This window comes from Haemaphysalis longicornis, unplaced genomic scaffold (assembly GCF_048455015.1).
Source record: "Haemaphysalis longicornis isolate Haplotype H1 unplaced genomic scaffold, Haemaphysalis longicornis Haplotype H1 scaffold_9, whole genome shotgun sequence".
Lineage (NCBI taxonomy): Eukaryota > Metazoa > Arthropoda > Arachnida > Ixodida > Ixodidae > Haemaphysalis > Haemaphysalis longicornis.
Genome location: NW_027526460.1, coordinates 63,976,174 through 64,001,729, shown reverse-complemented (window position 1 = coordinate 64,001,729; position 25,556 = coordinate 63,976,174). Strand labels below are relative to the sequence as shown.

General features: G+C 45.3%; 1 protein-coding gene across 1 annotated transcript; it reads right to left on the bottom strand.

The window, feature by feature from the left end:
• Positions 1 to 1,123: 1,123 nt before the first annotated feature.
• Positions 1,124 to 13,708, bottom strand: LOC144152652 (uncharacterized). The gene is made up of 5 exons (XM_077684019.1): positions 13,479 to 13,708; positions 12,651 to 12,802; positions 8,931 to 8,998; positions 3,638 to 3,721; positions 1,124 to 1,372 (listed from the first exon to the last, which is right to left on the bottom strand). The coding sequence occupies exons 1-5, from the start codon at positions 13,590 to 13,592 to the stop codon at positions 1,227 to 1,229; spliced, it is 564 nt and encodes a 187-aa protein (XP_077540145.1). The 5' UTR covers positions 13,593 to 13,708; the 3' UTR covers positions 1,124 to 1,226.
• Positions 13,709 to 25,556: the final 11,848 nt, after the last annotated feature.

The following is a 25,556-nucleotide window of genomic DNA, read 5'->3' as shown; positions in this document are numbered from 1 at the left end:
TGCGAGTTGCAAAAAATAATAAAATAAGCGCACGTGACGTACGCATGTCTTTGTTATTTCGCCCTAGTTGAAAACACAGCCGCAGCTGTAGAGCATGCTCCCTTCGCGCCTCCTGCTGAAGCGTAAGATTAGCCTGCGGCTGGAGTATACCTGATTTCATCACGGTCCTTATAAAAACAAGGGACGTTTCTGTGTACGCCTTAAAGATTTGTTTAAAGCATGATACGAAAAGCAGTATGATATTGAACACGGTAGGCTGTGACCCCTCGGATATTGGGAGACCACAAATAGGACCACAAATAACTAATACATCGTCTGCATGGCATTATGCATCGGATAGCATAGGTCTCATGAGCAGGTAAATGCTGTACCGACCAATACAATCATGCAAACTCCAATCATTCCTGTGTCCTTAAAGCACGCGTGTGTTGCGGCGACTCAATAAATGCTTTGAACTTATTGTTAAAGCACAAGCTACAAGTTAGCAATAACACTTTCGTCAGAGTTTCATCAGCATGTTCACAGTTTTCGCCGCAAGTGTCATGCAATACAATCAAACGCAAGATTAATAAACTTCACAAATTTGATGCTTAGATGAACTATACAGTGGCCCGTCACTAAAGACATGGACAGGCGCACAGTATGTTTGTAACTCGAAGATATCCTCTGCAGTCTGGGAGCGTAAAATCAATTACAGTAATTTTTTCGCGTCATTTTACGTGACTACTTTTGAGACCAGTTCTATGAAGAAAATTTTCTTGGTTTAGCTTTGTTTACAACGCACCATCGCTTTCTTTTCATATACGCTTCTTATGTGTATTTCATCATACCTTTGGTTATGGTCCTCTGTCTTTTGTCCCCTCAGCAGGACACCAGTGTAGTCGGTGTCCTACCGGTCATTTTCGAATGCAAGATGTGTAGGAGGTTTATTTCTCTTTAGAGAAAGTTTGCAAAATGCGGGGGGCTGGGGGAGCAAGAGAGCTGCCTCGTTCAGGTTTTATTTTCTTCAATTGAAACACAAATATAAAAGGGCTTTACAGATCATGGGCCATGCCGAAAGCATTGTGTTTCAGCTTCTTAACAATAGCAATAATAAGTCGGGCACGATTTCTGTAGGCAAAGATTTTATATTCCGCAGTCGAATGCACAGTACATTGAAGGATTTTACACGAAAGTTGTGTACATGTGGGATGTATCATAGGGATGGTTACACCCTGGAACAAACCTCAATCATCGGTGTCATCTGTCTCGTCATCAACACAAAGGTCGCTGTCATGCACAGGGACGGCAACTTGACAGATTTTGCCGAACGGTACGAGGCAGTGAACTGGAATGCGGTCCTCAATTTCTCTTCTGACCCACAGCGTGCACTCTGAAAAAAAAAGTAAAAAAAAACACCCCAAAAATAGGTTTTCCTAAACGTCCAAGCTGAAATTGCTGTCACTAATCTATGGTATCCTAGTCAAGACTGGTTGCTTAACGAAAGCGGTCCGGCACCATTGGGTAATCGGTTGCATATTTACTTGTTAGTAAGCCTGTAAAACTAACAAAGAAAGGAACCATCTTGTCAGGTTTGTTAGAGGCGTGTCGACAGAAATAGGAGGATCCTTGGTGGATGCACCGACGCAACTACAAACGCTTTTAATACCAGGAGAGCCTCGTGGCTCCGTCGTCACCCCGTCGCCGATCACGAACGCCGAACCTGCGCCGATGCTAACACATCCGGCTATGGGGGCATGACCCGGCCACCAACAAACGCGCAAGTCTCCCCCGCGCTTCCCAATTGAGAATGTGTTGTGCCACTCGACAACACACGTTTTCTATCTGGTCCGCGGTGCTATCATTCGTTGTCATCATCGACACTCGCCTTACCAAGCTATGTGCCTTAAGGTAAAGCTTAATTAGGCAACAGAACTGCTACTTTCAGCTACAAATGTACACGAATGCTCGCACGCGCATGAAGTCGTTATGACTGGTTGAAATAAGTACGTTTCAGTATTTTAGAAAAAGCAGCATAGTTGACTCTTGTATACACAAATTACTCCCCTTAAACAGCACCTGCTATACGTTTGAGTTGGACGTTTTATTCCGGAAAGCTTCTACTCAAAGAGGATCGAAGCCATAAGGTGACAGATTTACGTATACTCAAAGTGACATAGCCCATTGTCCCAAAAGTATTACGTTTGTAAATGTTATTATGCAAAAATTTCTTGACCTTTAAGAAGCTGCCAGCAATAGCCTTTGGGGCATAACTTTTGTGGAATAGTCACCATCACTACGTTCCCCCATTTTTTCACGCCAAGAAAAGATACTACTTCGCCGCTTTCCGAAAGAAACGCTCAGGTGTGCGCGGCCTCTGGCCACGTTTCAAGTGCCATTGAAATGACAATAACGCATATTGTTACACCTAAGATAAAGAAGGTTATCCATTGATCTGAATGGTTTCAAAATGTAGAAGCAGAGTACCATCAACCTGCCACAAAACTTTTTCTAACCAATATTCCAAATGCACCTACATCCGCATGAAGCCAAAGCTTCCTGCGGATTGATGACCGATTTGAACTAGTGTTGCCACATATAGTGCTATCATCTGCAGAAGCGCAGTTATCTGTTATGTGTAGAAGCGCAGTTATCTGTTGCCCGTACCCTTCACTCATTTGCCTAATTTTGTCTCCAACTATTCACGAGTCGCTTCCTTTTTAGCTCAATGTACGGCTTTTTGCTCTCTTCCAGGTACTTCTTCATACCCATATCGCACTCACGTACTTGCTAATTGACTCGCTCCGTTTGTCCCTTCTTCACTCAAATTTTCGCGGGCATTCTTCCTCCAAATACCTCTTCAACTTTGTTCATCGCTCCCTTTCTTTTTATGGTGTTTTGCTCCTTGTAATAACCCTTTCAGACGCTATGTACACAACTGTGTACATTTCAATCCTGCGGTTTTTTTACAAAAAGAAATACCAAAGCTCAAAGTTTTCGCTAGTTCAGCATAATTTTGTATCCTTTGCCTATCAATGAAGAGTTTAGGGCCATCAGTTGGCTAGTAAGAATACTAAGAGCGTACTGCATTTTACTAGCGAAAAATAGACGCGGACGAAGAAGAAGTACACAGGACACTCGCTAGTGTCCTGTGTACTTCTTCTTCGTCCACGTCTATTTTTCGCTAGTAAAATGCAGTCAGATAACCAACTAGCCCAACTTTATGCCTTAACTAAGAGCGTAGACAAACAAAATGGCGACACACGCAACGGCTTCAGCGGGTGAGTTTTTTTAACCCTTTCTCCTCATTTTCTCAGGAATTCGGCCGTACAAAATATAAAAACAATGCATATCACACAAATATACACGTATGTGGAAATATTCAGCGTTACTTGACGCTCCTGACCTCTGCGACGGTATGTACACGATTCTGCACCTGACTGCAAAGCAAAAACTAAGATTGTGTTGGGGTCAGTAACCTGCCAAATCATCTTATTTGCAGGGGAAATTTTGCAGGGGAAAATAGTGAGTGGCGTCTGAAAGGGTTAAGTAAATAGTTTACATGAGCTCGACAGAACTATAATAGCTCGGTTTACATGCAATCTGAGCTCAGCACAAAATAACACGCTCTGCGCCAGAGGTTTGCAGCGGTACTTACGGTGGCCATAGGTTGATTGTTCCACGATGGCGCAGTCATTGTAGTCAGAATAGCGAAATGAGCACAGACCTGTTCTGTTCTCTTCTGTAATGACATAATGGCAATTGACAAGATAAGTTGCGGCAGTCGCAATGTGGAAACCCTGAGCTGGGATTACACCACTTATGACGAAACTGACAAAAGTACTTGTACATAACAGGCTGTTCAATTTGGCAGTGTAGAATTCTTCACGAGGCTTTTTCGGTAAGAAGACATGTGCTATATGAAGAGCGTACAGGGGGGATTAAAAGAAATACGAACAATGAAGCACACAGCCTCCCACGCGTGCCGCACTGTCTGGCTGCATTCTCAGTAAACTGTGCGCATACGTAGTTCGTTCAGAGCGTTGGAGAGTGGGGCCCACTGTTAGGGGAGATACTTGATCAAGAAGCTACTCAGGTCCACGACCGACCGGTCGTGCTCGGTTCATTGATTTTGAAGCGTCTATTTGTGCTCTGTCGCCGCTGAGCATCCTGGTATTCACTACATTTGGGAGCCGACGCGCAGCAGGCTGATTTCAGCTAGCACGACGCCCTTCAACAATCATCCTGCCCAGTGGTGACGCAGCGTGAAATGACGCCTCAAAAGAAACGACCGGCGTCGCTTTTTGATCAAGCCTTTCCCATCAATGTAAGCCACACTCTGAAATGCTCTCGAAGAAGTGCGCATACGTCCAGTTTACTGACCTTGCAGCCAGACGGTGCAGCGTGCGTCGGAGGCTGTGCGCTCCGTCGTTCGCATTTCTTTTATTACCCCTGTACCTATGTCACATGCTGCAATATAGCCCGTATGTGTGTCCAAATTTTGGCAGCTTCTGACAATATTGTATAGGCCAGGGGTGGTTCTCTTCTGCATGCCGAGACATTGTGCGACGTGAGCGTGTGAGCGATAAGAATTTAGACTCCGGGTAAAGGAAAGGAACGCCATCACACAGCAAATAAATAAATAGAAAAATAGGCTTGTCCCTACGACGAGGAAAAATACACCCTCAAGAAACGGTTCTCACAAGGAAGCTAAGACAGTCGCAGCTACGAACGCATTTTGGCCTTCACCACATGCCACTCTTGGCACAATTTGACCATGGTAGGCTCTCTGCCGGTGCATTTATTGCCAGCATTATTGAATGTGCTTAAGTTGCTCCCCTCCCTTACAAACGCCTCCTCGTCTTTGTCACAAAGGGGACACTTTTAGAAAGCCTCACCCTTACTTGTACTAAAATACCTCAAGAGCACATGTGCACGTCCATAGAAGTGATGAGGTGTTTCACATTTCCGGTGTTCTCCATTTTGTATATTTTTTCGTAAAACGCAAGGAGAAAAAAATGAGCTTGTGGTTATACGAAGGTAACAGTTATTTTAGTAAGCTTAGGAAAAGATATGATGAATTATAAACTGGGTCAATTCCGAAATGTCAAAATAACACTCAATTTTATTTTATGGAATTGTGCAGGTAATCTTTCGCTGCCCAAACTGGAGTAAACAGTTTAAGTGCCTGCGGTTTACGACAGTATTTGGGAGAACATGTGCCAATAATTTCTCTTCCTTTGGTCACCCTCAAATAAAATGCTTCCCCATAACATTCGCCGAAGTTAATCTCTTCGGATTACCTACGGCTGGAAGCCGGCTGTTTCAAAAAGTGCCAAATGAATTGGCTGCCCTCCAAGACGATAGTTCTCATTTTATTTTGGAACGACTGGCTGGGCCTTGTCCCGTACATTGGTGATGAAATAGGCCACAGAATACGATCTTCACGCAAACTTTCAGGGAGAACACGAAACAGTTTTAACACAATCAAGTTTATATAGTTGCAAATATTAAGGCAACGCCCTGTTACATGTATGTATGTACGTATGTGCGTATCTATGCAGGCATGCATATGCAGGCGTGCGGGTTGGTATTCACCAATTTAGAAAACAGTCTCATTCGTGGCAAGCACTGCGCAAAACATAGCGTTTCTCTAGCAGACAGATGTCTGTATGTAGTCTCTACATTTTGTTTTCCCGCCCTGCAAACCCATCCCTAACGTATGTTTGCCGCATGACCACCTAATTCTGCGGGTCCGGGTTACCCAGGAGGTGCTGCCGAAGAATTTAATCGAGCCGTGTGAAGGAAGCGTGCAATGGGTGCGAAGCACGCCAGTACAGGCCAAAAACAGCTGTCGCTAAATTGGACGACAACGCCGTCCCTTCAACGCGCCCACCGTTGCGAGCAGGCAGCTGCACGCGGGGAACGCTGGGTAATAGCGCCCTATCGCCGCGCCATCTACACTGCGCTCCGGTAGTGAAAGCCGCCCTCCCACTCCCCATCCGCGTTCGGAGTTTCTTGTCCCGCACGCCACGAAGGAATCGTTGGCTGGCAGAGGTAGAATGAAATTTGCTTTCAAAATTGGCGCTGCCTGGTCTAATAGGAGGACCTAATAGGAGGACCCTTGCACGGCTGGATTGTGCAAGGCTGGATCAGCAACCGAGCAGGCGGCCCCTCTCCCTTCGTCGGACACCAGCGGTTGCACCTCACATGGATTTCCAAGCTTGCCGCAGAAACGACTCCATGACTGGCAGGCCTGAATGCTTTTAAAAAGTCCGCAGGCTTTCACACCTCTCCCACAGGGGTCCGCTTTAACACCTGCTAGAATCCGCGGAAACCAGCTTCGCGAACTTGGCGTCTGTGGCTTTAACTCGGTGTCTGTGTCCCCACTTCGGGCATGAACGCACGTAAACTGGCAAGAAGGAGAGCGCGCCGAACATCACTGCCGAAAGTTTTGGCAGAGGGTTCGCGGAAGTCGAGCTGACCGACGCTGGGCGCTCTTCAGGAGGTGCATGCTAACGGGTACTCGGTATTTTTCTCTGGCCTTTTTTTGCGAGCTTCTCACGTGGCTCAAGCCCACGCACAAGCCTGGACGACGACGCGACACATAAGCATCTGCACCATGTGTTGAGCAGCGACGTCGCGGCTTGAAGGGCGCCAGTGAGACTCCGCGGAGCCATGCGTAGGCTAGAAAAGCGAGCGCGAAGCTATGGACAGCTGCGCCAGGGGTTGCTAGGCAACGAGACGTGACGTGATCGTTCTGCGAGGTTTTTCGGTGGGACGGATGGATAACGCTAGCCTTGAAAAGCTCTGCTGTTAAAAAAATTTGCTGACGATTACGATAATCCCTAATGCGATTTTTTGTGCGCAGGGTAACGGCGGAAACATGGTGCGTCTCACGAAGTGGTCGCCACATCAGCCAACGCACGAAGTCCCGCAGAATACGTTGTCTCTTAGGCGCGACACCGCGATGGATCACGTGTCGCTCCTCTCGCCATACTTTCATACTCCGCTTTCCTGATAGCTCTATATTCGGTGGCCTTTAAAGGGACCCTGCAACACTTTCGATAAGCGCTTTCACTATTTCCTTCATGTCTGGAACCATTGCGAAATCTATAGTTATCGCCAACACAGAGCGGCACTGCGTGGTTTGCTCGTCTCCCCAGATACGCCTTGCATTTCTTCTGTGTTTTTGTCGCTTTTTAAAAGTTGCTATCGAAAAGCATTTATTGCTGCAACTGAAGGAAAACTGGCCAACAGCTTCGACATGGCCTTAGTGACGTAATTAGAGCCGCCGAAGAATGCCAAGACCGGGAAAAAAAGAACAATCTTTTGAGCGAGTTTACAAGTTATCTGATGGGCATACAGCAGTAATTTTTGGCTGAGGTACTTCGCGAAAAAAAGTGTTGCAGGGTCCCTGTAAATTTTCTCTCAAATCTTGTAGCGCGTCGCCGCCGGAGGGAGTGTCTTTAGCCGTTTGGGCATATCCCCTTCCCTTTCACCTTTCGCCATTGTTTGCACTTTTGCTTTCGTGCTCGTTCTATCTCGTCTCTCTATGGAGTCCCGTTCGTTGGGTCGGTTACGGCTAGGGACGACAGCGCCCTCAAACCACAGGTACAGGAGCTTAGGTTCTACGCACTAGATTGGGCATAAACTATTAAGAAGGCTATGCTACGACGTCCACAAGTGTAATGTTATTGGTATTTGTGGTATTCATTATTTTATATTCATGCTTCTTTTCACTCTTTAGAGAGCGTTTTCTTTCTCCCTCTTTTATGGTCTTTTACAAGGCTTTTTGGGGTCCGGCGCTGCAGCCACATATAAACCTGTGTATGCCTCTAGTGATGTGGTATGAGTTTTATACCTAACATTACGATGCTGAAAACGAAAATACGCAATCTGCAAGCATTTTTGGCTAAGGCCATCCGCTTAAGTGTAACTCCCTTCACCACATTTCTGTGGGACTAAATAATTCATAAGCCACAGGCTAAAAAAGTTTTGCAGATAAGTTAAAATGTTCCTAACTGTGTAGCTTGCTTCTTTTAGAAAGATATAACTTCTTTACTGAAATAAAAATAAACAGAAAACACATTTTGGTTTATGTAGTTGTGACTATATTGCGCTAGTGGTCTAGCAGGCGAGCGTTAAATTTTTTATATCACTACAAAAGGACATATCTATAAAATAAGCACACTAGGCTGTTGTAAGCATTGATATGTATTTGTGAAGATTTTCGCATTGGTGCACGACAGTTTTTAAGTCTGTATACGTCATGAGGTACTAAGTCTCATTGGAATGTTAACAGGTGAGTAACCCCTAAGTCCTCATTCTTTCTTGAAACGCTGAAATGCACATTTGATATCCCCACTTTCTTCTGTAATTTTGTTTTTCCGTAATTAAAAAGATACCTAGCAAAATATACCGCTCTCTTCAGCACGTGAATGCAAAGACCGGAAGATAATACCAGAGTACACAGTGGCGTGCTTGTTAAAATCGAGACGGACCCTCCCCCCTCATGGTTTTGTTGGAGTTGTTTATTTCCTGTTGGCTTGCCATTGGCTACTTTCTTGATAATGCAGTATCCAATGTACTAAGTTACTTGTAACAATGTAAGAGAAAGTTTTCACGAGAAACCCAGCATCAAAATTCTGATAATCAGGATAACACGCATTTCTGGTTTGTTTGAAAAGTCCCTAGGCCAGTTTTGTCACCTTTTTTTAATAAAACTGCTAGAGTGGAACCCTCCCCTGTCCGCTTGTAACTCTGATTGCAATTATGAGTTCACCACTGCCGCACTGCATATATCTTTAAAGCTATTTTTCCACAATTGCCACCTGGGAAAATGTTGTAGTTGCACTCCAAAATTGAAAACTTACCACCTAGATGAAAACCACAATTAGTGCTCATTTATCACAAAAGAAGAAGCCGTATTGTTAAGTCATAATATTTACCTTTTTCTACTGTGCATATCGCCGTGTCAGGCGTAGGTCCTTCGGTGCTGTGGAAGGTGATGTGCTTTCTGAAATGTTTCATGGACGTGTAAGTTTTTTTCCTTCACATATACCAAGGCAATCAACTCCACCAGATATAATAAGGACAACTACAAAAACGTGGTCTCCGTAGGCTTGTGTAATACGGTAATCAATTTGTGCATGAATGCATAAACGTTTTCTCGTGGCCATGCCCGTTAGTGATTGTACGAGACTCCAGTTTCGATTGGGCTTGTATCTAATGCGCTGCGTAAACCACAATATATACACTGTCCGGGGCCGAGGATATCGTTGCTGCGGTTGTAGCTATTAGCTGGTGCATGTCTTGGTTTCGCAGTCCGGTTCATCCTGTCCGTGATAACTATTCCACTTAGCACAAGAACCGAAAGCAGCTCCTGTTGTTAGCGTTCGTTCTCGTAATACCAAAGCCACCTCCAAAGCAAATATACCTTACCCATTCTTTTCACAAATAAGCGCATACATGTACTGCCCAAGCGGCAAAGCACCTCTTAGAATTGTCGAATCTTCTTGGGTAAAACGGCTGCATATTTTTGGTATGGGGGTAATCATATCCTAAATTAACCTCTTCTTGTTACGTCGCCGAACATTTGCTGGTGTAAACAAATGTAGGTTACAGTTGTCTCCATTGTCTGTCAAATACAAATTTGAGTTACCTATTCTCATACTGTCATTAAATAATAATTGCTTTCGAAGGAATTTGCAAGGTGTCATTTTCGCGTAAAAAATTCTCGAAGTGGTTAACACTGTTTAGGTGCTTTGAGGCCGAATGCCTGGCGGTGCGTTACGACTTTGTTTGTACTGCATCTTATTTGTGTCTCTTTATTAGCTCCCATTTTATGGTCTTTTGGAGAGAATTCCTTCGACCAGCTTTTTTTTTTGGCTTGACCGTGTTAGAGTCTTTTTCATCGGTTTCATTTATTTGCCATTCTGTAAGACTTGCATTAGTAAGCAGAGTGGTACGCGCCACTTCTTCCCTAGAATCAGGGATCCGCGTGTCTGGAGTGTACGTATTCAACTGACCAGCCATCGCGTTCAGGTGTTAAACAGCACAGGTAATTTGGAACCTCCTACGTTCACAAAGGATATATTTCTTCTGTATTTTATGACGTGGGCACATGAGCCCTTCACAAGCAACCATTCCTGGCCAATCGCTAAGGTGGCTATGTGCCACGAAAAAAGTTGCAACGTCAACAACTCCTCTTCTGACACTCATACCGTGTGCCAGTTGAAACTTGTATCAAAAACACGCTATTGCTTCTACCTTGGTCCTCTAATAGCCTTTTTTGTCAGAAAGCTGGACAACTGAACACGCCTTTGCTCAGACGCACTTCTTGGGTGAGCTGCAGATTACCTTTACAAAGGGTGACTTTCCGCTCAGAGCACGAGTGTCCACTTCCTGTGCACAGAAAGTCTAAACGTTTTACCATGTGATCTTGTTCTGCTGACGGACGAATGCAATATAGGGAAGTCAAGTGGCTGTCAGGCATTCCGGCGTGAATGCGATTACAGCGTCCCACGATTTCGCTAAGATGTCATGTTATTTAGAATTACACGAGATTCAGCAGGGAAACCGAATGGCGGCAGAACTTTATCTCCCTTGCAACATTGGGTGTTTTTAATAGTTCTCCACAGCCACAGTCTGATCAGGTGTATTAAACGGATATTGAGATCAGGGCAACAGGTACTGAGCAGACCCGAATCCGAAGCCCATGTAATTTTTTCGATTACCTTTACAGTGGCGGCCTTTTTCTGTACCGGAGAGCAACAATGACAATTTGCGCAGAACGGGGCACTTCATAACGTAAAAAACAATGACGAAAGCTTACACTAACGCGTAAGGCTTGAAAGTAGTGAAAGTGTGCGCAACCTTCACGACCATCACAACAGTTTAAGTCCACGATTGCCACCGATATTCTTCTTCGCTGCCGCAACAACCTTTACTTCATTATTGTTGCTAAGTGCCAGCTTCCTTCATTTTTTTAAAGTTATAATCATTGGACAGCAATCACCTTGGAGGGGCGTACGCTATGACTTTTCTTTCTCGTTACGAGCAAGCGTTGCTACGATTACGGCGAACGCTGGAGTTTTTTTTTTGTTGTTGTTGTTGTTGCGAATCTTGACCAATCTCTCTAAGTGGACAAACATTCACCGGGTACGCTGGGCGGTCACCCCGAGGCCCGCCCTCACGTGCGTGTGCTCGGCAATTTCTTGGTATTTTTAACTGCGGACACGAAAAATTACGATTTTCTGAACATCTTCGCTGTCGAAAACTTACGGGGCTTTTCAGTGCTGAAGCTCCACTAAGATTACGTGGCGCTCCCTAGGAAACAGCTCCGGAATAATGTTGACTGCCCCGGATTATGTAACCTTCCCCGAAACATCGACACACGAGCGTTTTCGTTGTTCGCTTCGATCAGAAGTACGGAAGCCGTGGCTGAGATTGAACCCAAGACCTCGGACGCATCAGGTCAACGTCTTGGCCACTGAAAATCCCGGCTTGTTTTCAATTTTGCAGCGTAAAATTCGTCAATTCGTTAATGTAATTTTTCTAGACATATCCTTTGAAAGCACATTAAAAGCCCTTCAAATTTTTATTCATCAAAAAAAGAGGAATTCAGTATTTCGAAGCACCGAATATTTCTCTACAACTTTTGTGTTTTTGTGACCTACATCCACATTTCGAAGCATCCACAAAACGGGTGAAAAAAAGCGGGGGGGGTTCCGGAAGAATTCTTTCTGGTAGCCTAAAAGTATTACAGACCGATGCGCAGCCCCACGTGTTTGCTGAACCCCTCGGGTGTTGGCGCACGACCAGTAACCTGGGCATGCTTGTGTGATTGCCGCGAGGCTCGGCAAAACTATCAGCGACGTGGAAACACCATCCTTTTACCAACCGTTCAAGATTACTCCTTTGTACCTGCATGTGCGGCATACCTCCTACAAGAATTAGAAAATGATGTACGGGTAGAAAATAAGCGACCCCGCTTACTCTTCTTACGTGTAAACAATTGCGCGTTGCAATCAGGCTCGTCAGATACTATCTATCCTCAAATGCTGTTTGTTTCAAGCACGGGGGAAGAAGTTCAGTTATAATATAAGCCCAGGCGTAACATTTTCAGGCATAAATAGTAAAAATGCCTCCATATATAGGTTGGGTTTTAATAGGCCATCTTGACACGATGCCTAACACGCACTGGAAATGGCTTCTTAAGCACAAAATGCACACAAGTGTTCTTTCTAGAAAGGGCCAGTTGGGGACGAGGCATGTTCATTTAACCACTTGAATTAATCGGGAGGGCAGTTGTTCGTTGTTGGCAGCCAAACGTCGCGCAATATTGGTGTTGCTTGCGTATGTTATTTTTCCGGTATGGCTGTTTTCTTCTACTCTACATCAGGTCGCAAATGTAGGAAATCTGATTTTTGAGAGAACTACACAATCTAGTGTGGCACTTCTCAACTCTGAATTGCGCGGTATCATGGAAGAATCACCTTACCTCCGAGATATTTAAAATCACCGAGGAAGGCCACACACAGAGAAAAACTTATCAAGCTGCATCGCAAACCAGTTTAAATGAACCGTTTCCACCCAATTTCGCTTCCCTGTAATCTTGTAAAGCATGACTATGACTCCATAAGGAACTATGGAGAGTTATACGTTACCTCTTCTGTCCTGGGCCCTGGTTCAGTGACCATAAGTAGGTGACTTCTTTCGCTACGGGGTCAAAGTGCTTGCGGTATGCCGTGAGGCACTCAAAAATGGTGTCGTTATTTGAGTCAAAAATGGCGACGGCATAAGGAAAATGCTGGAAGACCTGCAAAAAACAAGGATCACGTGCAGACGTAACTTCACATTGCGCCACCGGTGCCATGTTTGGAAAAAAAGGCAAATGTCAAACGCTTTTAGAAACATTGTAATAGCTGAGCCCTCCGGTTTAAGAAGGCAGCAAAACAACTAGCGTTACTTTAATCATAGATACAGCAGGAACTCCTAATGAATTTAAATTTTTTCACGTAGTTTACTTTATAGTTCAAGCATTCGAAGCTTCTCTGTGTTGATAATACAAGTGAAATATTAGACAGCCAGAACGATACATTGGCGGTGACGTGTATTCAGGCACCGGGCGCCAGCAGTTGCTCCAACGCTGCGTGCTGAGGACTGTTTTCTGTGTTTGTATCAATTTTTTAGGAGGGGGAGGGGATTAAGCAGCGATTAGCGTATTTACACGATCGTTGTATGCAACTGAATACCACAAACTACCTGAACGAGTGAAAGATGCTAACGTTCGTATGTATAGAAGACAATTTTCCTATTCAAAGCGTAAAAATGTACGTAATCGAGTAGAACGTCCAAAAAATATTCCATAATTCTGCCAAGAAACAGAAGAAAACAACTGTGTAGTTCCGCGCAAAATTCAGGTCAGAAAAAATCGTGGAAGTGCAATGTACAGATATGCCCTGAATTGTGTCTGGTATCTTCTAACTCCTTACCCTGAAGGCGTCTGGAAGACCGCTTTGCACGTCACTTGATCCCTGCGCCAGCACGGCATTCGTAGTTGCGATTGCAACTGAGATAACAATAAAAAGCGCTGCTGACTCGCTCATTGTTTAGAAGGCGTTTGCGAACTTGATTTCGCTCTGGAAAATGCCACGGTAGGGCTGTTTCGCAGCAGACGAGTACACAGCCGAGCAGATATCCTCGATTAAGACCAGAAGCGAGTGGAAGCTCCACCTCCCCGTGTCTTTAAATACACACCACGAAATGCTATATCGCGGCTTCTCTAGCGGAAGTAGTCCGCCATATCGTTGCGTGTTAGGTGGGTAAAAGTTATTGTTTCAAATTAACTGTCAGAAAATCAGCCATGCAAACAAAAATTATTCTTTGCTGTAACGCCAAGCTAAAGGTGCAGCCGTAGATTGTGTATTACACACTCAGCAGGAAAAAAACACATCCTTCCTGCCACTCGACAAAACGTTGGTTATACGACGTATTTATCTGCTCTTTTACCGGCATTAGATATTTTTTTGTCTGTTAGTACCTTCCGCACGCGGTACACTCACTCGGTATCGATGTCCAATTTGTAAAGTACCTGCTGCTGTTTTCAGGAGGAGAAACAATATCAGGAACTGTAATGAACCTTTGTCATGTGTATGCCGCCGCGAAGCGTACACAAAGGATAACCCGATAAGGAATTGTAACAGAGGTTACGTCGTCTTTCCTGACTTTTCAATTGCACAACTGTCACGTCCCATGTGACATCACAAGTCTGGCTCGCTGGCGCGAAATTGATTGTAGCAACTTGAAACTGTGATGCATATGAAATAATGATTTCGGTGATACACGACGCGGCCAATCATTTTTTCAGGCCAAAAGGTACTGGGGTCAGCGACATCACAAGAGGGGATCGTGAGGTAGAATTGCTCTGTTTCGTTTTGTTGTTTATTTCCTAACATACAGGCGCCTAAAAGCGCCTAATAATATAAACAATAACAATTTTGTGCATTATGCGAGGAATTGCATTTACAGGGTGCTGCTGATGTTCGCTACAGGTGTTCGCTACTGCGGGGGCGCGCGGCAGGACTCTCTCCGACTCTGTGCTGCTAACAGGGGGGATGGGGCGACCAAAGGAGATCTGGACGCCCTAAAAAAAGGTGGCTTGTCATGAAGCGCGCAGCACTGCTAGGCGAGAATGCAACCGCCCAGAAGAACAAGAAGAAGTATTGCAGGTCTTCAACGGCGAGGGAGCACTCGACGAAGACTTTGCGGCGGCGGACGATGAAGTATACGAAGACTGAAGCGGACACTGCAGAAATAAAGAACTCGTGTGCTTTATTTTGCGTTAATTTGGTCGTTTGCCGACGAGTGCCATATATTTACACAGAGTAAAGGTTCTCAGTCACCAATATGGCGCTCGTCGAGTTTAGCTTAGTGCGGTGATCACAGCTCTGCTGTCACATCAGCCTTGCACCGTTGGGCAAGTTGGCTTTGATTTTTGTTGCACTGAGAATTTTGATCGCACCATCCGACATCTTTTCAGTTTTATAATTACTTTTTATTTTTTTTTATCATCTGGCGTAGCAATCCAGTGTGACGGCTCGGCTAAGATCACAATTTTTCATTAAAGTTATTTTCTCTCTCTCTCTCTCTTAGTCCTGAATGTTCGTTGTGGAAACAGCATGCTCACTGAACCACTAAGTTGTGTGATAAGATTGGCCCGGTGAACACGCAGCCTGCTGTGCAGTTGTGGATTACTTTTTCTTAGGTGGCGTCTGAACATTTATCTTTCACACATGCACGTTCGATACCATTTTCAAATAGTCCGTTGTGCTTCTAAGTTAAAAATTGTTTTTTTGCGATGAATAGCCCTATGATGACTGCCCTACGTGACCGATGGTCCGGCGCCGAATTGGCCTAATACGAAATGCCCTATTAGAGATTCTCTTGCGACGAACGGTCAGACACCGATATGGTTGCACTGGACGAGTTTTCTGCGTAAACCGGACCACCGGACTTTTATTCCACTTTAACATCTAAAGCTCCGCTTTAGAAAAAGGAATTTTCAGAAGAGGCACCTTTAGACATAAGCGCCACAACATTTTGGGTGAGTCGTATTTCTTTACGGGGCAAGTGAAGTTTATTCGTTCGTGCATGGCCCTACTCAGAACAAGAACAATCCCACTAACGAGAAAGAAAGCGTGTTCTGAAAAGAGCAAAGAGAAGGATTTGAAACACCGTGGGCATCAGAATAAATAAGAACAAAATGGTGCCCTCCCTGCTTGCTTCACTATTAATACCCTAGAACGCTGGTAGTCTTCACCGCCCTGCTGAGTGGTGGCAGAGGTGCCGAAGACTATAGTGCTACTCATGCTTTTCCTTCCCCTATGGGGTCTGCCCTGGCAGTAAAGGATTGTGAGTTTGAATTTTCCACGTTAGTAGTATTCACACGCCATGTGTTGGTATCTCTTGTTTCTGTCGTGCTTGCAGCAGGTCGAGCCGATGGTCTTTTGTTTTAGTGTTTGCTTTTTCATTTGACACAGCAAAAGCAATCTAACGTGTATTCTGCATTAAAAGAATGCTGCTACTCTCGTTTATGCACTCATATTTTACCTCAAATATGCGTGAATTTTTTTGCGCACTCACTAATGTGGGCCTGTGTTGATAGGATTTTAGTTCTCTGTAATGGCCTTGCCTTTATATAGTTTATGTTCGAGCATTTTGTAACCTTTTTTTTGTTTATTTCTGAATCGAGTAACAGACAGACAGACAGACAGACCAAAATATTCGAGTTTCAAAAACATAAACACAACCGCCGCCTTTCATATCGCCCTAAAAAGTCAAGGCGCAGAGCACAACGTAGCCAAGATCAATTGGCCGCGTGCCTGCCCACATTGCTGCACATGTCGTCGCTATACGAGTCTTCTGCCGCCTCTGCCACGTAACTGCCCTATTCTCTCCACCACCCACCTTTTCATGCTGTTTCTCTGCCTTTAGTTACCCTCCCACGATATACAAGGGGAAGGTTTGCTTAAGACAATTCCATTTTCCCGCGTTCCACTGCTAGCGCCGTCTACTGGAATTTTTTGTTACTGTAAAACTAGGAATACTGCCGCGAGCTCCAGGTTTGCACGAGCTCTTTTTGCCTTTCCGTGTCAAAATATTGATTTCAACACGTACTGCTGTCCAATTGCTATCGCAAATATCAGGCACACATATATTTTCAAATAAAAGAACACTGCGAGGGACAGATGCACATTGATATCTTGTCTCAAATATGCCTCTTTTGTTGTTTTTGCTCGACAATGTTTTCAAGTATCAAAAATTTTTAGCTATACGTATAGACCTCGTTCAAAAATCGTTTCAACTTTTTGTCGGATGGCTGAATTGTGGAACAGACGGACAGACGGACGGACGGATGGACAGATGAATGGACGGACAGACAGACAGACAGACACACAGACAGACAGACAGACACACAGACACACAGACAGACAGACACACAGACAGACAGACACACAGACAGACAGACAGACAGACATACAGACAGACAGACAGACAGACAGACAGACACAGCAACATTCGGGTTTAGGTAGCCCAAGAAAGTCTAAAAATAAAGCTTTTTCTTTGCACCTGATTGCACTATGTCCGCAGGTCATTTTAGGTGTAAGGGCTAGGTCATGGTTGAAGTTATTGCCACTAATTTGCCTCCGTTAACACCAAAACGCCCAGCGTATAACGCGGTGTTTGACAAGACAGAAAAGGACGATAAATTGCATAAAGCAGAGACCAAAGCCCACAGTAGCCTTTTTGATACACTGACGGAGTTTTCTCATGTGAGGAGTTTAGAAAGGCGCCTCCATAGGGGTGCTGGCAGGTCGAGAAATCTGGACTCACGGGGCTGCTCGTGCGCTATCATCCGATCGGCATCATTTTACTCTAAAAATAGTGGCTATTTCCTTCTTTCGTTCTACATTCGACCGATTTCTTCTTCAAAAAACGTTGCACGACCAAAATAATATCCTTGCTCTCATAATGGGGGTCCACACAATCTGTGAGGTTGCTTCCAAATTCCGCGTATCATATTTGATACAGTGGGTGTTCATTGGTGGTACAACTTTTGTACCGCTTTTGATACGCTTTGCAGCACAGCTTTCAACTGTAAACGTGTGAACTCTTTGCTAGTTTTTGTTTTTTACTCACTGAAGAAACATATTAGACCGCATCATCACCAGCGAAGTTGCCAGCGACTTTAGTGACTTGTCGGTAAGTAACGATGAAGATTACTGTCCACCGCCAACGCTGCCCCTCGGAGACAAGAGACGATGAGGAATATGTTGATTATTGCTCTGGGTAATGTATAGCTTCGTCTTACCATTAAAGGGGTCCTGAAATACCTTCCGCCGATGCATGGATGTACATGTTCCCAAATAAAGCAATGTATTTGCAATCTCCTCCCGCAAGAATTTTGTTAAAGCGATGAGTATTAGCTGAGAAATCGTAAATCAAAAACCGCGCATTATCGTCGCTCCGCGTTTCCTCCTCCTTTCGACTTACTCTCCGCTGTTGACGGCGCGCGAGCTTTGCCTCCCATGATGCTGCGCTCCGCAGCGGTGACGTACTTCCGCTAGTGCGCTGCTACTGTCGTCTGCTACGGGCAAGCTTTGTTGACACCATGAATCCCGCACTTCGCTCAAGGCTGGAAAACCGAACGAAAAATCTGGCCGCATGTGTGCGGCGGCCTGGCCTTGCCCTTTCGCGGTGTTCGTTGGTGCAGTTGCTATCGGTGGCACGTGACTTTTTATCGGCGGCGAACTCGCAGCCGTACGGCGAAGATCGTGCGCTCGTTCCCTTTGATGCACCGACACTGTTTATCCAAAAAGTGCCGTATCAGATGTGGCCCCGCTAGTGCCGGGTCTTATTTTGCGGCGGTCGTAATTCCTGCCGGCGGCATGTGAAAAAGACATTTTAAATCGATACAGAACCCGTGCACAAAACCCTTCAATCATGTTACCAGTTCAGCTTGGGGCGACGCGTGGCGGAGAGCGGCAACGTTGGCAAAGCATGCTCCACCGCGGCTCTGAGCTTTCTAGCGCTGGAGCGAGCGCCACTTCTTTGAGAATCTCAAACATCGGTTGCCTTGACAACAAGGCACAAACCACTGTAGAACTCAGTTACGGTTGCGTGTTCCCGGTTCAGCTCGGGGCCCCACCTCGCGACATGTGGGCACTGCAGGCGTACCACCCACTCCCATTGGGAAGTGCGAGATGCGTTTGACATTACAGGAGGCGATGGTGTGTGTGTGTTGTGGACGTCTTTGTTTCGCGATGCAATGCGACGTTGTGCTTCTGCGGGTGGATAGTGCTTCCCATGGTCTGGGTTATCTTTCTCGAGCGACGTACGACTCAACTTCGCATGGGGTATGTGCAGTGTGCGTGGCTAAAAGCCATCGCGAGGTGAGTGCCGAATTTACGACGGGCAGGAGGAGGCAACCCATCGTCTGTCAATCGCGGGTCAGACTTGCAACGCATGTTGTGACGTTGTGTTCGCTCGAAACGCATCTGGATTGTTTTGAAGTGGAAAAAAATGTATCCGTCAAACCCGGGCATTCGGCTCAGGGCGTTCTCTGCGATTGCACGAAAGAAGTGCCACGGGGCTTCAACGCTTTCTTTACGGAACGTACTCAGGTAAGGGAATATCCATGTCGTGTTATGGCCGTGCTGCATTTAATACAAACGGTTAAACGTTTGTTTACGCTTGTTTCGTTTGTCGTAAAATGTCCAAGCACTCCGGCACTCCGCCGGCAGATCAGCCGGCGAGCCGACGCTGAGCAGACGACTCATCTCTTTGCCGGAAGTGCGTGAAAAAGCCGCCCAATAGCAGGATGTCTAGCCCATTACGAACATCTGGGAATCGATGATGTAGACATGTGAAGATGGCGGCGTCCAAAAACACGAAGGAAAGGGTGAGAAAAAAGCGACAAACTTTGCAACAAAAGTGTGAGCTTTCCGCTGCGCGTAAAAGAGTAATACTTGGCACAGATGACGTTGACGACCCAATCTAACGATTGCGCTAGTTCATTTAGTGTGCTCAAAACGCCTTTCAGGGCCCCTTTAAGGCAACAAATAGTGGAAGGTATGGACAAAAAACAGTCATACAAACAGCTCATATAACAGGTGAAGCAGTTTGACCGCAAGGCCAAATTCAACGTTGACGTCCCACGCACTGCAATTGTTGAATGTACAAGAGTTTTATGGTTGTATTGACCAGCATTACAATCTGGCGTCGCTGTGAAAAAGCATCGGAACTGCTTCTTCGAATACTACAAGCCATGAGACTTCAGCTGGTAAAGTAGCGGAAAAGCCCACTCTATGATATACGATACGTTCATTAATTTGTTACTGGCTTAAATTTTTTTTTGTAAGAATGAAGTCGCATTAGCACTAAACAAAGGTACACACGTTGGTGCAATTTTTATTTGCTTCGAAATAAATTTGGGCTTTATGGGGTTAAAGTTGTTTACACCTGAGCACCACAAATTTCTGAGCCTACGGAATAAGGAGAGACTTAAGTCGAACTGGGGAAGTTATTCCGCAAAGGGGCGAAATTGGAAAAGACAATGCCGAAAGGTAGTTTTATACTGAGTCGAAATGGGAAAATATAAATGAGAAGGTTGAAACACGAGCGGGTTTTATGGGAACCGCCCCTGTTTTTTTTTTTTTTCGAGTGCCGTATTTGCAAGATTGTAACACGATGGTAATTTTACTGATGAAAATTCGAAATTATAGTTTGAAGCCGATTCTATAGCGCTGGTATAAAAGACATGGCACTCTGTATATGGCAGAAGACATTTTACTTGACGCATGCAACTGCGCCAGCTAAACCCCATGTGCTTTACAAAGTTACTCATCCGGCTCCTACTGGCATCAAAACTATCGCGGTGGACATTGAAAGGCGATTACGGTTTTGAGTCTGATTGTATCGCGCAGGCAAATTTTAAGGCATTTTTATTTAAAAAAGAAGGTGCGCCTTAGTATTGTGGAAATACGGCAGCTCCATGTAGCGTCACCGCTGCTTGTTACACGCTTCTATATCCTGAGGACTTGAAAGACCCACCCGTCGGTTTTTATAAGAGGCTGGAAGATAGCCCGTTCTGCCGTTCTCCACCCGCGTAACCTATTTGTCATTTCCGAACATAGTAAAAAGGGGATCATAATGATGATAATTATCCTAGCCTCAACACATTTTTCTTCTTCCTCGTAGAGATTAAAAAATTCCGAGTTCATGAAACCGTGGAGCCTTGTTTCTGTGCGTTGACCTTGCGTGATTATTCATATGCTTTTATTGTATGTAGGCGGTTGTGCTGTATGCAGGTGCCTTTTGACAGCACTGAAATATATATACGTATATATTTGAGGGCTGTAAAAAGGCCCCTATTTTTGCAATTCTATTGCGATATTCTTGCTTTGCGAACACCTCGCTGTAGAATGCGGCATGATTCGTGACGCCATTTTTATGGCGACACGCTTCAAGTTCGAAACAGCGCTCGTGTGGCAATGAAAAGGCCAAAATACATTACCGTAACTCACAACTGTCCGTTAACTTAATTCGTTCTTCTCCCGTACCTACCGCTGTTCTACACCTGGCCGCGTTTAGACGTCTATCGCCGTTTTCAAATGCAATTACAATCCGCATTTTTCTAAAAGGACATCTGTGGAATCATTGAACTGCGCTGATAACATTCCTGACGAGCGTCCTTTGTCGCAAAGGGCGGATGGAGCTTGACGTTTAATATATCCACTTTAAAACAAGTTCACCGCTCCCTGTTTTCATCCTTATCTTCTTTCTCACTTTTCCCGCTTAAACCATTTGGCAACTGCGCCGAGTAACGGTTCTCTTATCTGCGAGTAATTTTCTAGGTAATCGCAAAAACGTTAGGCGATTAGGCTTGATCGCCGTTTTCAGAATTGCTGATCCCCGTTGTGGCGGTGACGTGAGGGGTGAATACCCCTGCCATCTGTATCCCGCTGTTTGCTCTTGCTTTGCCGAACCCGTCTATTCTGGCCGCGCCGGATTTTCGAGGTCTCGAGATTGCTAACCCTTCTTCGCGTGATGGTCCTGAGTTTGTATCATCCTGGCGAGTAGAAAATCGTCAGGATAAGATTATCTAATGCCTATGGGTACAGCAATATCGTCCTAAGCTTTGCATCTCTTTGGAGTTGCTAGCAGATCCACTGTGACGTTTTTTTTAGAATCAGCCAGTATTCGGCTTGTCTTCTTTGTCATTGGCCTTATATTTATCAAGCCTTGATTTGATGGATTAAAATCTGTTTGATACTTTGACGAGTTGTAGTAAAGCTAGGACTCTAACCCCTGATGAATGCCACCGGCTTATTACACATCGAGGAGATCGCGCCATGAGTTGAAATTGCCGGTTTTAGTGTCATCGCTAGCAGTACTGCGCAATTTCTTCATGCGTGCAGCACCGGTATCTGGCCGAAGTGACTGAAGAACACAAAATCTGTTTTCTCGTCAACAAACACAACAAAGAAACACAGTGGAAGCAGACTGAAGGAGCCCTGCGAAAATCCCGGCTCCTTTCGTACGTTTTCAGTATGTTTCGAAGGGAATTAAGATTACCTCCCATGATGACTAGTTCGGACGGAATTAGTTCCGTGTCCTGCGTTCTCTCTCTATCTCTGCTCTTGTAAAAGCGGCCCTCACTGGAACCGTTTACCATCTCCCATATCCCGCATATCTGCAGCGGTAAGTACATCTGACGGGCTCCAACCTCTGGTAACAGTGTAGACAGGCTTAGATGTCTCGACTAGCTATAGCAAAAGGCAGGGTATCCCATGCTTCGGCAACACCCCCCCCCCCCTCCTCAAACGTGCCCATACATTTACACCTCACTCGCTTTCTTCCACTTTCTTTCTCTTACCCTCCGCCTAGCTCCGTCTCTCATTGTGATATTAGAGTCTGCGTGTAACCTTCTGCACGGGCGGGGACTTGGGGGGGGGGGAGACGTTTAGGGGGGGAATCGAAAAACTAACTGCCAATGGTAACAAGGTAATGCAGCGTTCAGGAAATAGTGGTACATGTAGCAACTGAGGTTTTCGCTATCATGAATGACATTCACGTGCAATTCCGCCAGATTGCATCGCAGGAGCCACGGTGGTGGGGGTAAAACATTTATTTCAAGTAAAAGAGGTTCCCACTAAAAAACGGTTGAATCACTCAGTCTAGGACCCCTGCGGCGGCTGATAAAGTGTCGAAACCCTACGTCAGACAGTTTCTGTCCCTTTTCACCCATCCATCCCCCAACCCCCCTTCCCCCAAGAAAAAAAAATCCGAAGAGCTGCGGTCCTGCGTGCCCGTCCGCCAACTGTCGCTCTTCATGTGGGCTCGGACTCCAAAGCGCGGCCTCCCACTTCTCGAGGGTGGGCGTGCGAATAATGGGGGCTGCTGGTGTGTTTTGACAAACCCACGTGATGTGGTACAGTGTTTAGTGTTCGCTGCAGTGTGGGCAAGTTGGTGGATATATAGGGTGTTACGGCGATAATTGGAACACTTTAAATTCTTTTCCTCATGGAACCGCTGCTCGGTTCGCGATGAAACTTCTCACAAAGGTCTCATTTTGTGGAATATTTTGTTTGACTCCGAGAACAATGGTGGTACGTACCGGTTTAATATAAAAATAAATAATAACCATTTTCTCCTTACAGAAAATGGCGGCCGATTTAAACGTGCGAGCCAGTGCAAGCTGACCTTGGAACGACGGTGCCCCCTGGGGTATGCAGAGCGAAACGGATGATGGGGATTCACAGTAGTAAGGAGTCAAATGAGGTAGCAGGCGATCAGGAAATATCTTTCGTCCCTAGTTCACGATGAACACAAATAGTTGCATAACCGCTGATACCCATCATAATAAATGTTCCCGCGGTTCATCGTTGCCAATAAACGTTGGATTTGTTTTCTCACCTGCTTTCACATTTCTTGATCGTGTGCTACCCAATTTGGCTCCTTCCTGCACTGGAAGGAGTGTGAATCCCCATCGCTCATTTCGCTCTGCATACCCCAGGTGGCACTGTCGTTCCAACATCAGCTTCCGCTGGCTCGCACGTCCTAATCGGCCGCAATTTTTCCATAGGCTAAAACTGTTTTTATTTATTTTCAGAATAAACAGGTAAGTACCATCGTTGTTCCCGGTTTCAAAGAAAATAGACCTCAAAATGTGACCTTCGTGTGAAGTTCTAACGCGAGACGTGCAGCGGTTCACTCAGGAAAAAAAGTTGAAGTGTTCAAATTATCGTCGTAACAGGCTGCACTGTGGGGTGTATGATATGCAGGAAGCTAGCGTGGTGAGTATGCGTTAGTCTGTCGTTCCCGCCAATCTAGAGCATCCTCTCGGGTGAGCTTCTGTTGCGGTGGTGGATAGGCACATCTGGCAAGGAGTGTCGTAATCGCAAGCCAGTTTTTAATCAAAACTTGTAATATCTGAACTAGTTTAAATACTCTTACATGAGTCTTACGCTTAGTGCTTGTCGTGTTGTCAGTTCCGTTATCGTTGCGTCTCTTTCAGTTCCATTCCAAAATAACTCATTTTCTTTGCTACTCCAAGGCTTTTTAGTCCGCGTCACAGCAGCCGCGAATATGAAACGTCGACATCTCGTAAGCCAACCTTAGAGTGCACTGTTTGTTGGAACCACAGGGCGTAAACGATAAGGTAGCAATTAATGTTCGCCTTTCCTAAAGGCAACAGTGAGCAACGGTTTGCAACTTTGTCACTTACGGCAGATGGTGGTGACAATTTTGTGAATGTTGAGCCGCTGCATAACTTCTTAAAACTTATCTTTCCTGCTGTGTACAGCGCTGTCGTCACTATCTCGACTGTGCCATGTCATACGGTTGTTCATCTGCTATCTGTCATCCCGATCTCGCATTTCATCGCCTTGCCAAGCTTGGGCCACTAGGCATTAAAAATCGACCCTACCTAAAGGGTTCCCTATCGCTATCGGCATCATTTTTCCTTTACGTCGATGTTGTACGTTGTTATTATTTGGGTGACACAGCCAGGGATGGCGGTGTGATCGTTAGCCTGGAATGTCTTGAATACAAGTGCACCGTGCAACAAACTTAGTCAGTCGTGAAAAGCTCATGGCGGCATTCATAAGTCCGACTTCGTTTCTATCGTGACAGCGGCCCTCCACTGCACGATACCACAGGCACTCTTTGAAGAGAACGTCTCTGGTGATGAATATTGTCCGTCGGGCAATAATTCATTTATTGAATTATTAATTTTTTGCGTGAGAATCGCGCCTTATTAAATAAAACATGCAATAACCGCCTTCGCATCGTCAAGCAAAAATGACACCTAACGGCAACGCACTTTTCTAAAGAGCTACTTGTGTTCTAAAAAGCCTAAATTACTTATGTAGGCCTCGGTACATGTCTCTAAGAGAAGTTTCAAAGTCTAAAGTTTTAACAAATTGGATGCATCCAGTTTTAGTGAGCTGCAGCCATACGAGCTGCCGTGGTGTTGGGAACACGTGCTCGTTTGGAATTCTGGATTTCCCGGGTTCGATTGCCACGCACACCAGAAATGCGCCTTTTTCTTTTCGATTGAATTTGCTTACTTTGTTTATGGGAGCTTTAGTTGATATCTGGAGTCAATCCGAGCGTATTTGCCCGTATGTTTATGTTTGAGAACTTCAACCATTCTGCATGCCATCCGTGGACAATTTTCCGTGCCATCTCTTCGTTACAGGGCTGCCCTATTTCGGGCGTACATGGGTAACTAATGACTTGGCATTGAAACTAAAAGGATCTGGCGTTTTTTTTATTCCCGACAAAGTAACGTTTGATGTCTTCTATCATGTCGAAGTTTGGGTGCGTGCAGGAGATATTTCAATGAGTCGGCGATGACCTTCACATGGTTTGTGTTGCCTCTACAACACTGATGACCGCGGCGAACTTTAACTGCAAAGCTACATGAACGAATATCTTTTCCAACAAAAATGGCAGAGCAATGCTTCCCCCCCCCCTCCCCGCCATTTACATTTAAGCGGCGGCTA

What these genes read in the sequence shown, in the direction of transcription:
- LOC144152652 (XM_077684019.1), bottom strand. Translation starts at nt 13,592, where the DNA reads ATGAGCGAGTCAGCAGCGCTTTTTATTGTTATCTCAGTTGCAATCGCA. An exon ending in CAGGGCCCAGGACAGAAGAG is followed by an intron (nt 8,999 to 12,650) that starts GTAACGTATAAC and finishes GAAACATTTCAG; the next exon opens with AAAGCACATCACCTTCCACA. An exon ending in GATATGCACAGTAGAAAAAG is followed by an intron (nt 3,722 to 8,930) that starts GTAAATATTATG and finishes ATGTCATTACAG; the next exon opens with AAGAGAACAGAACAGGTCTG.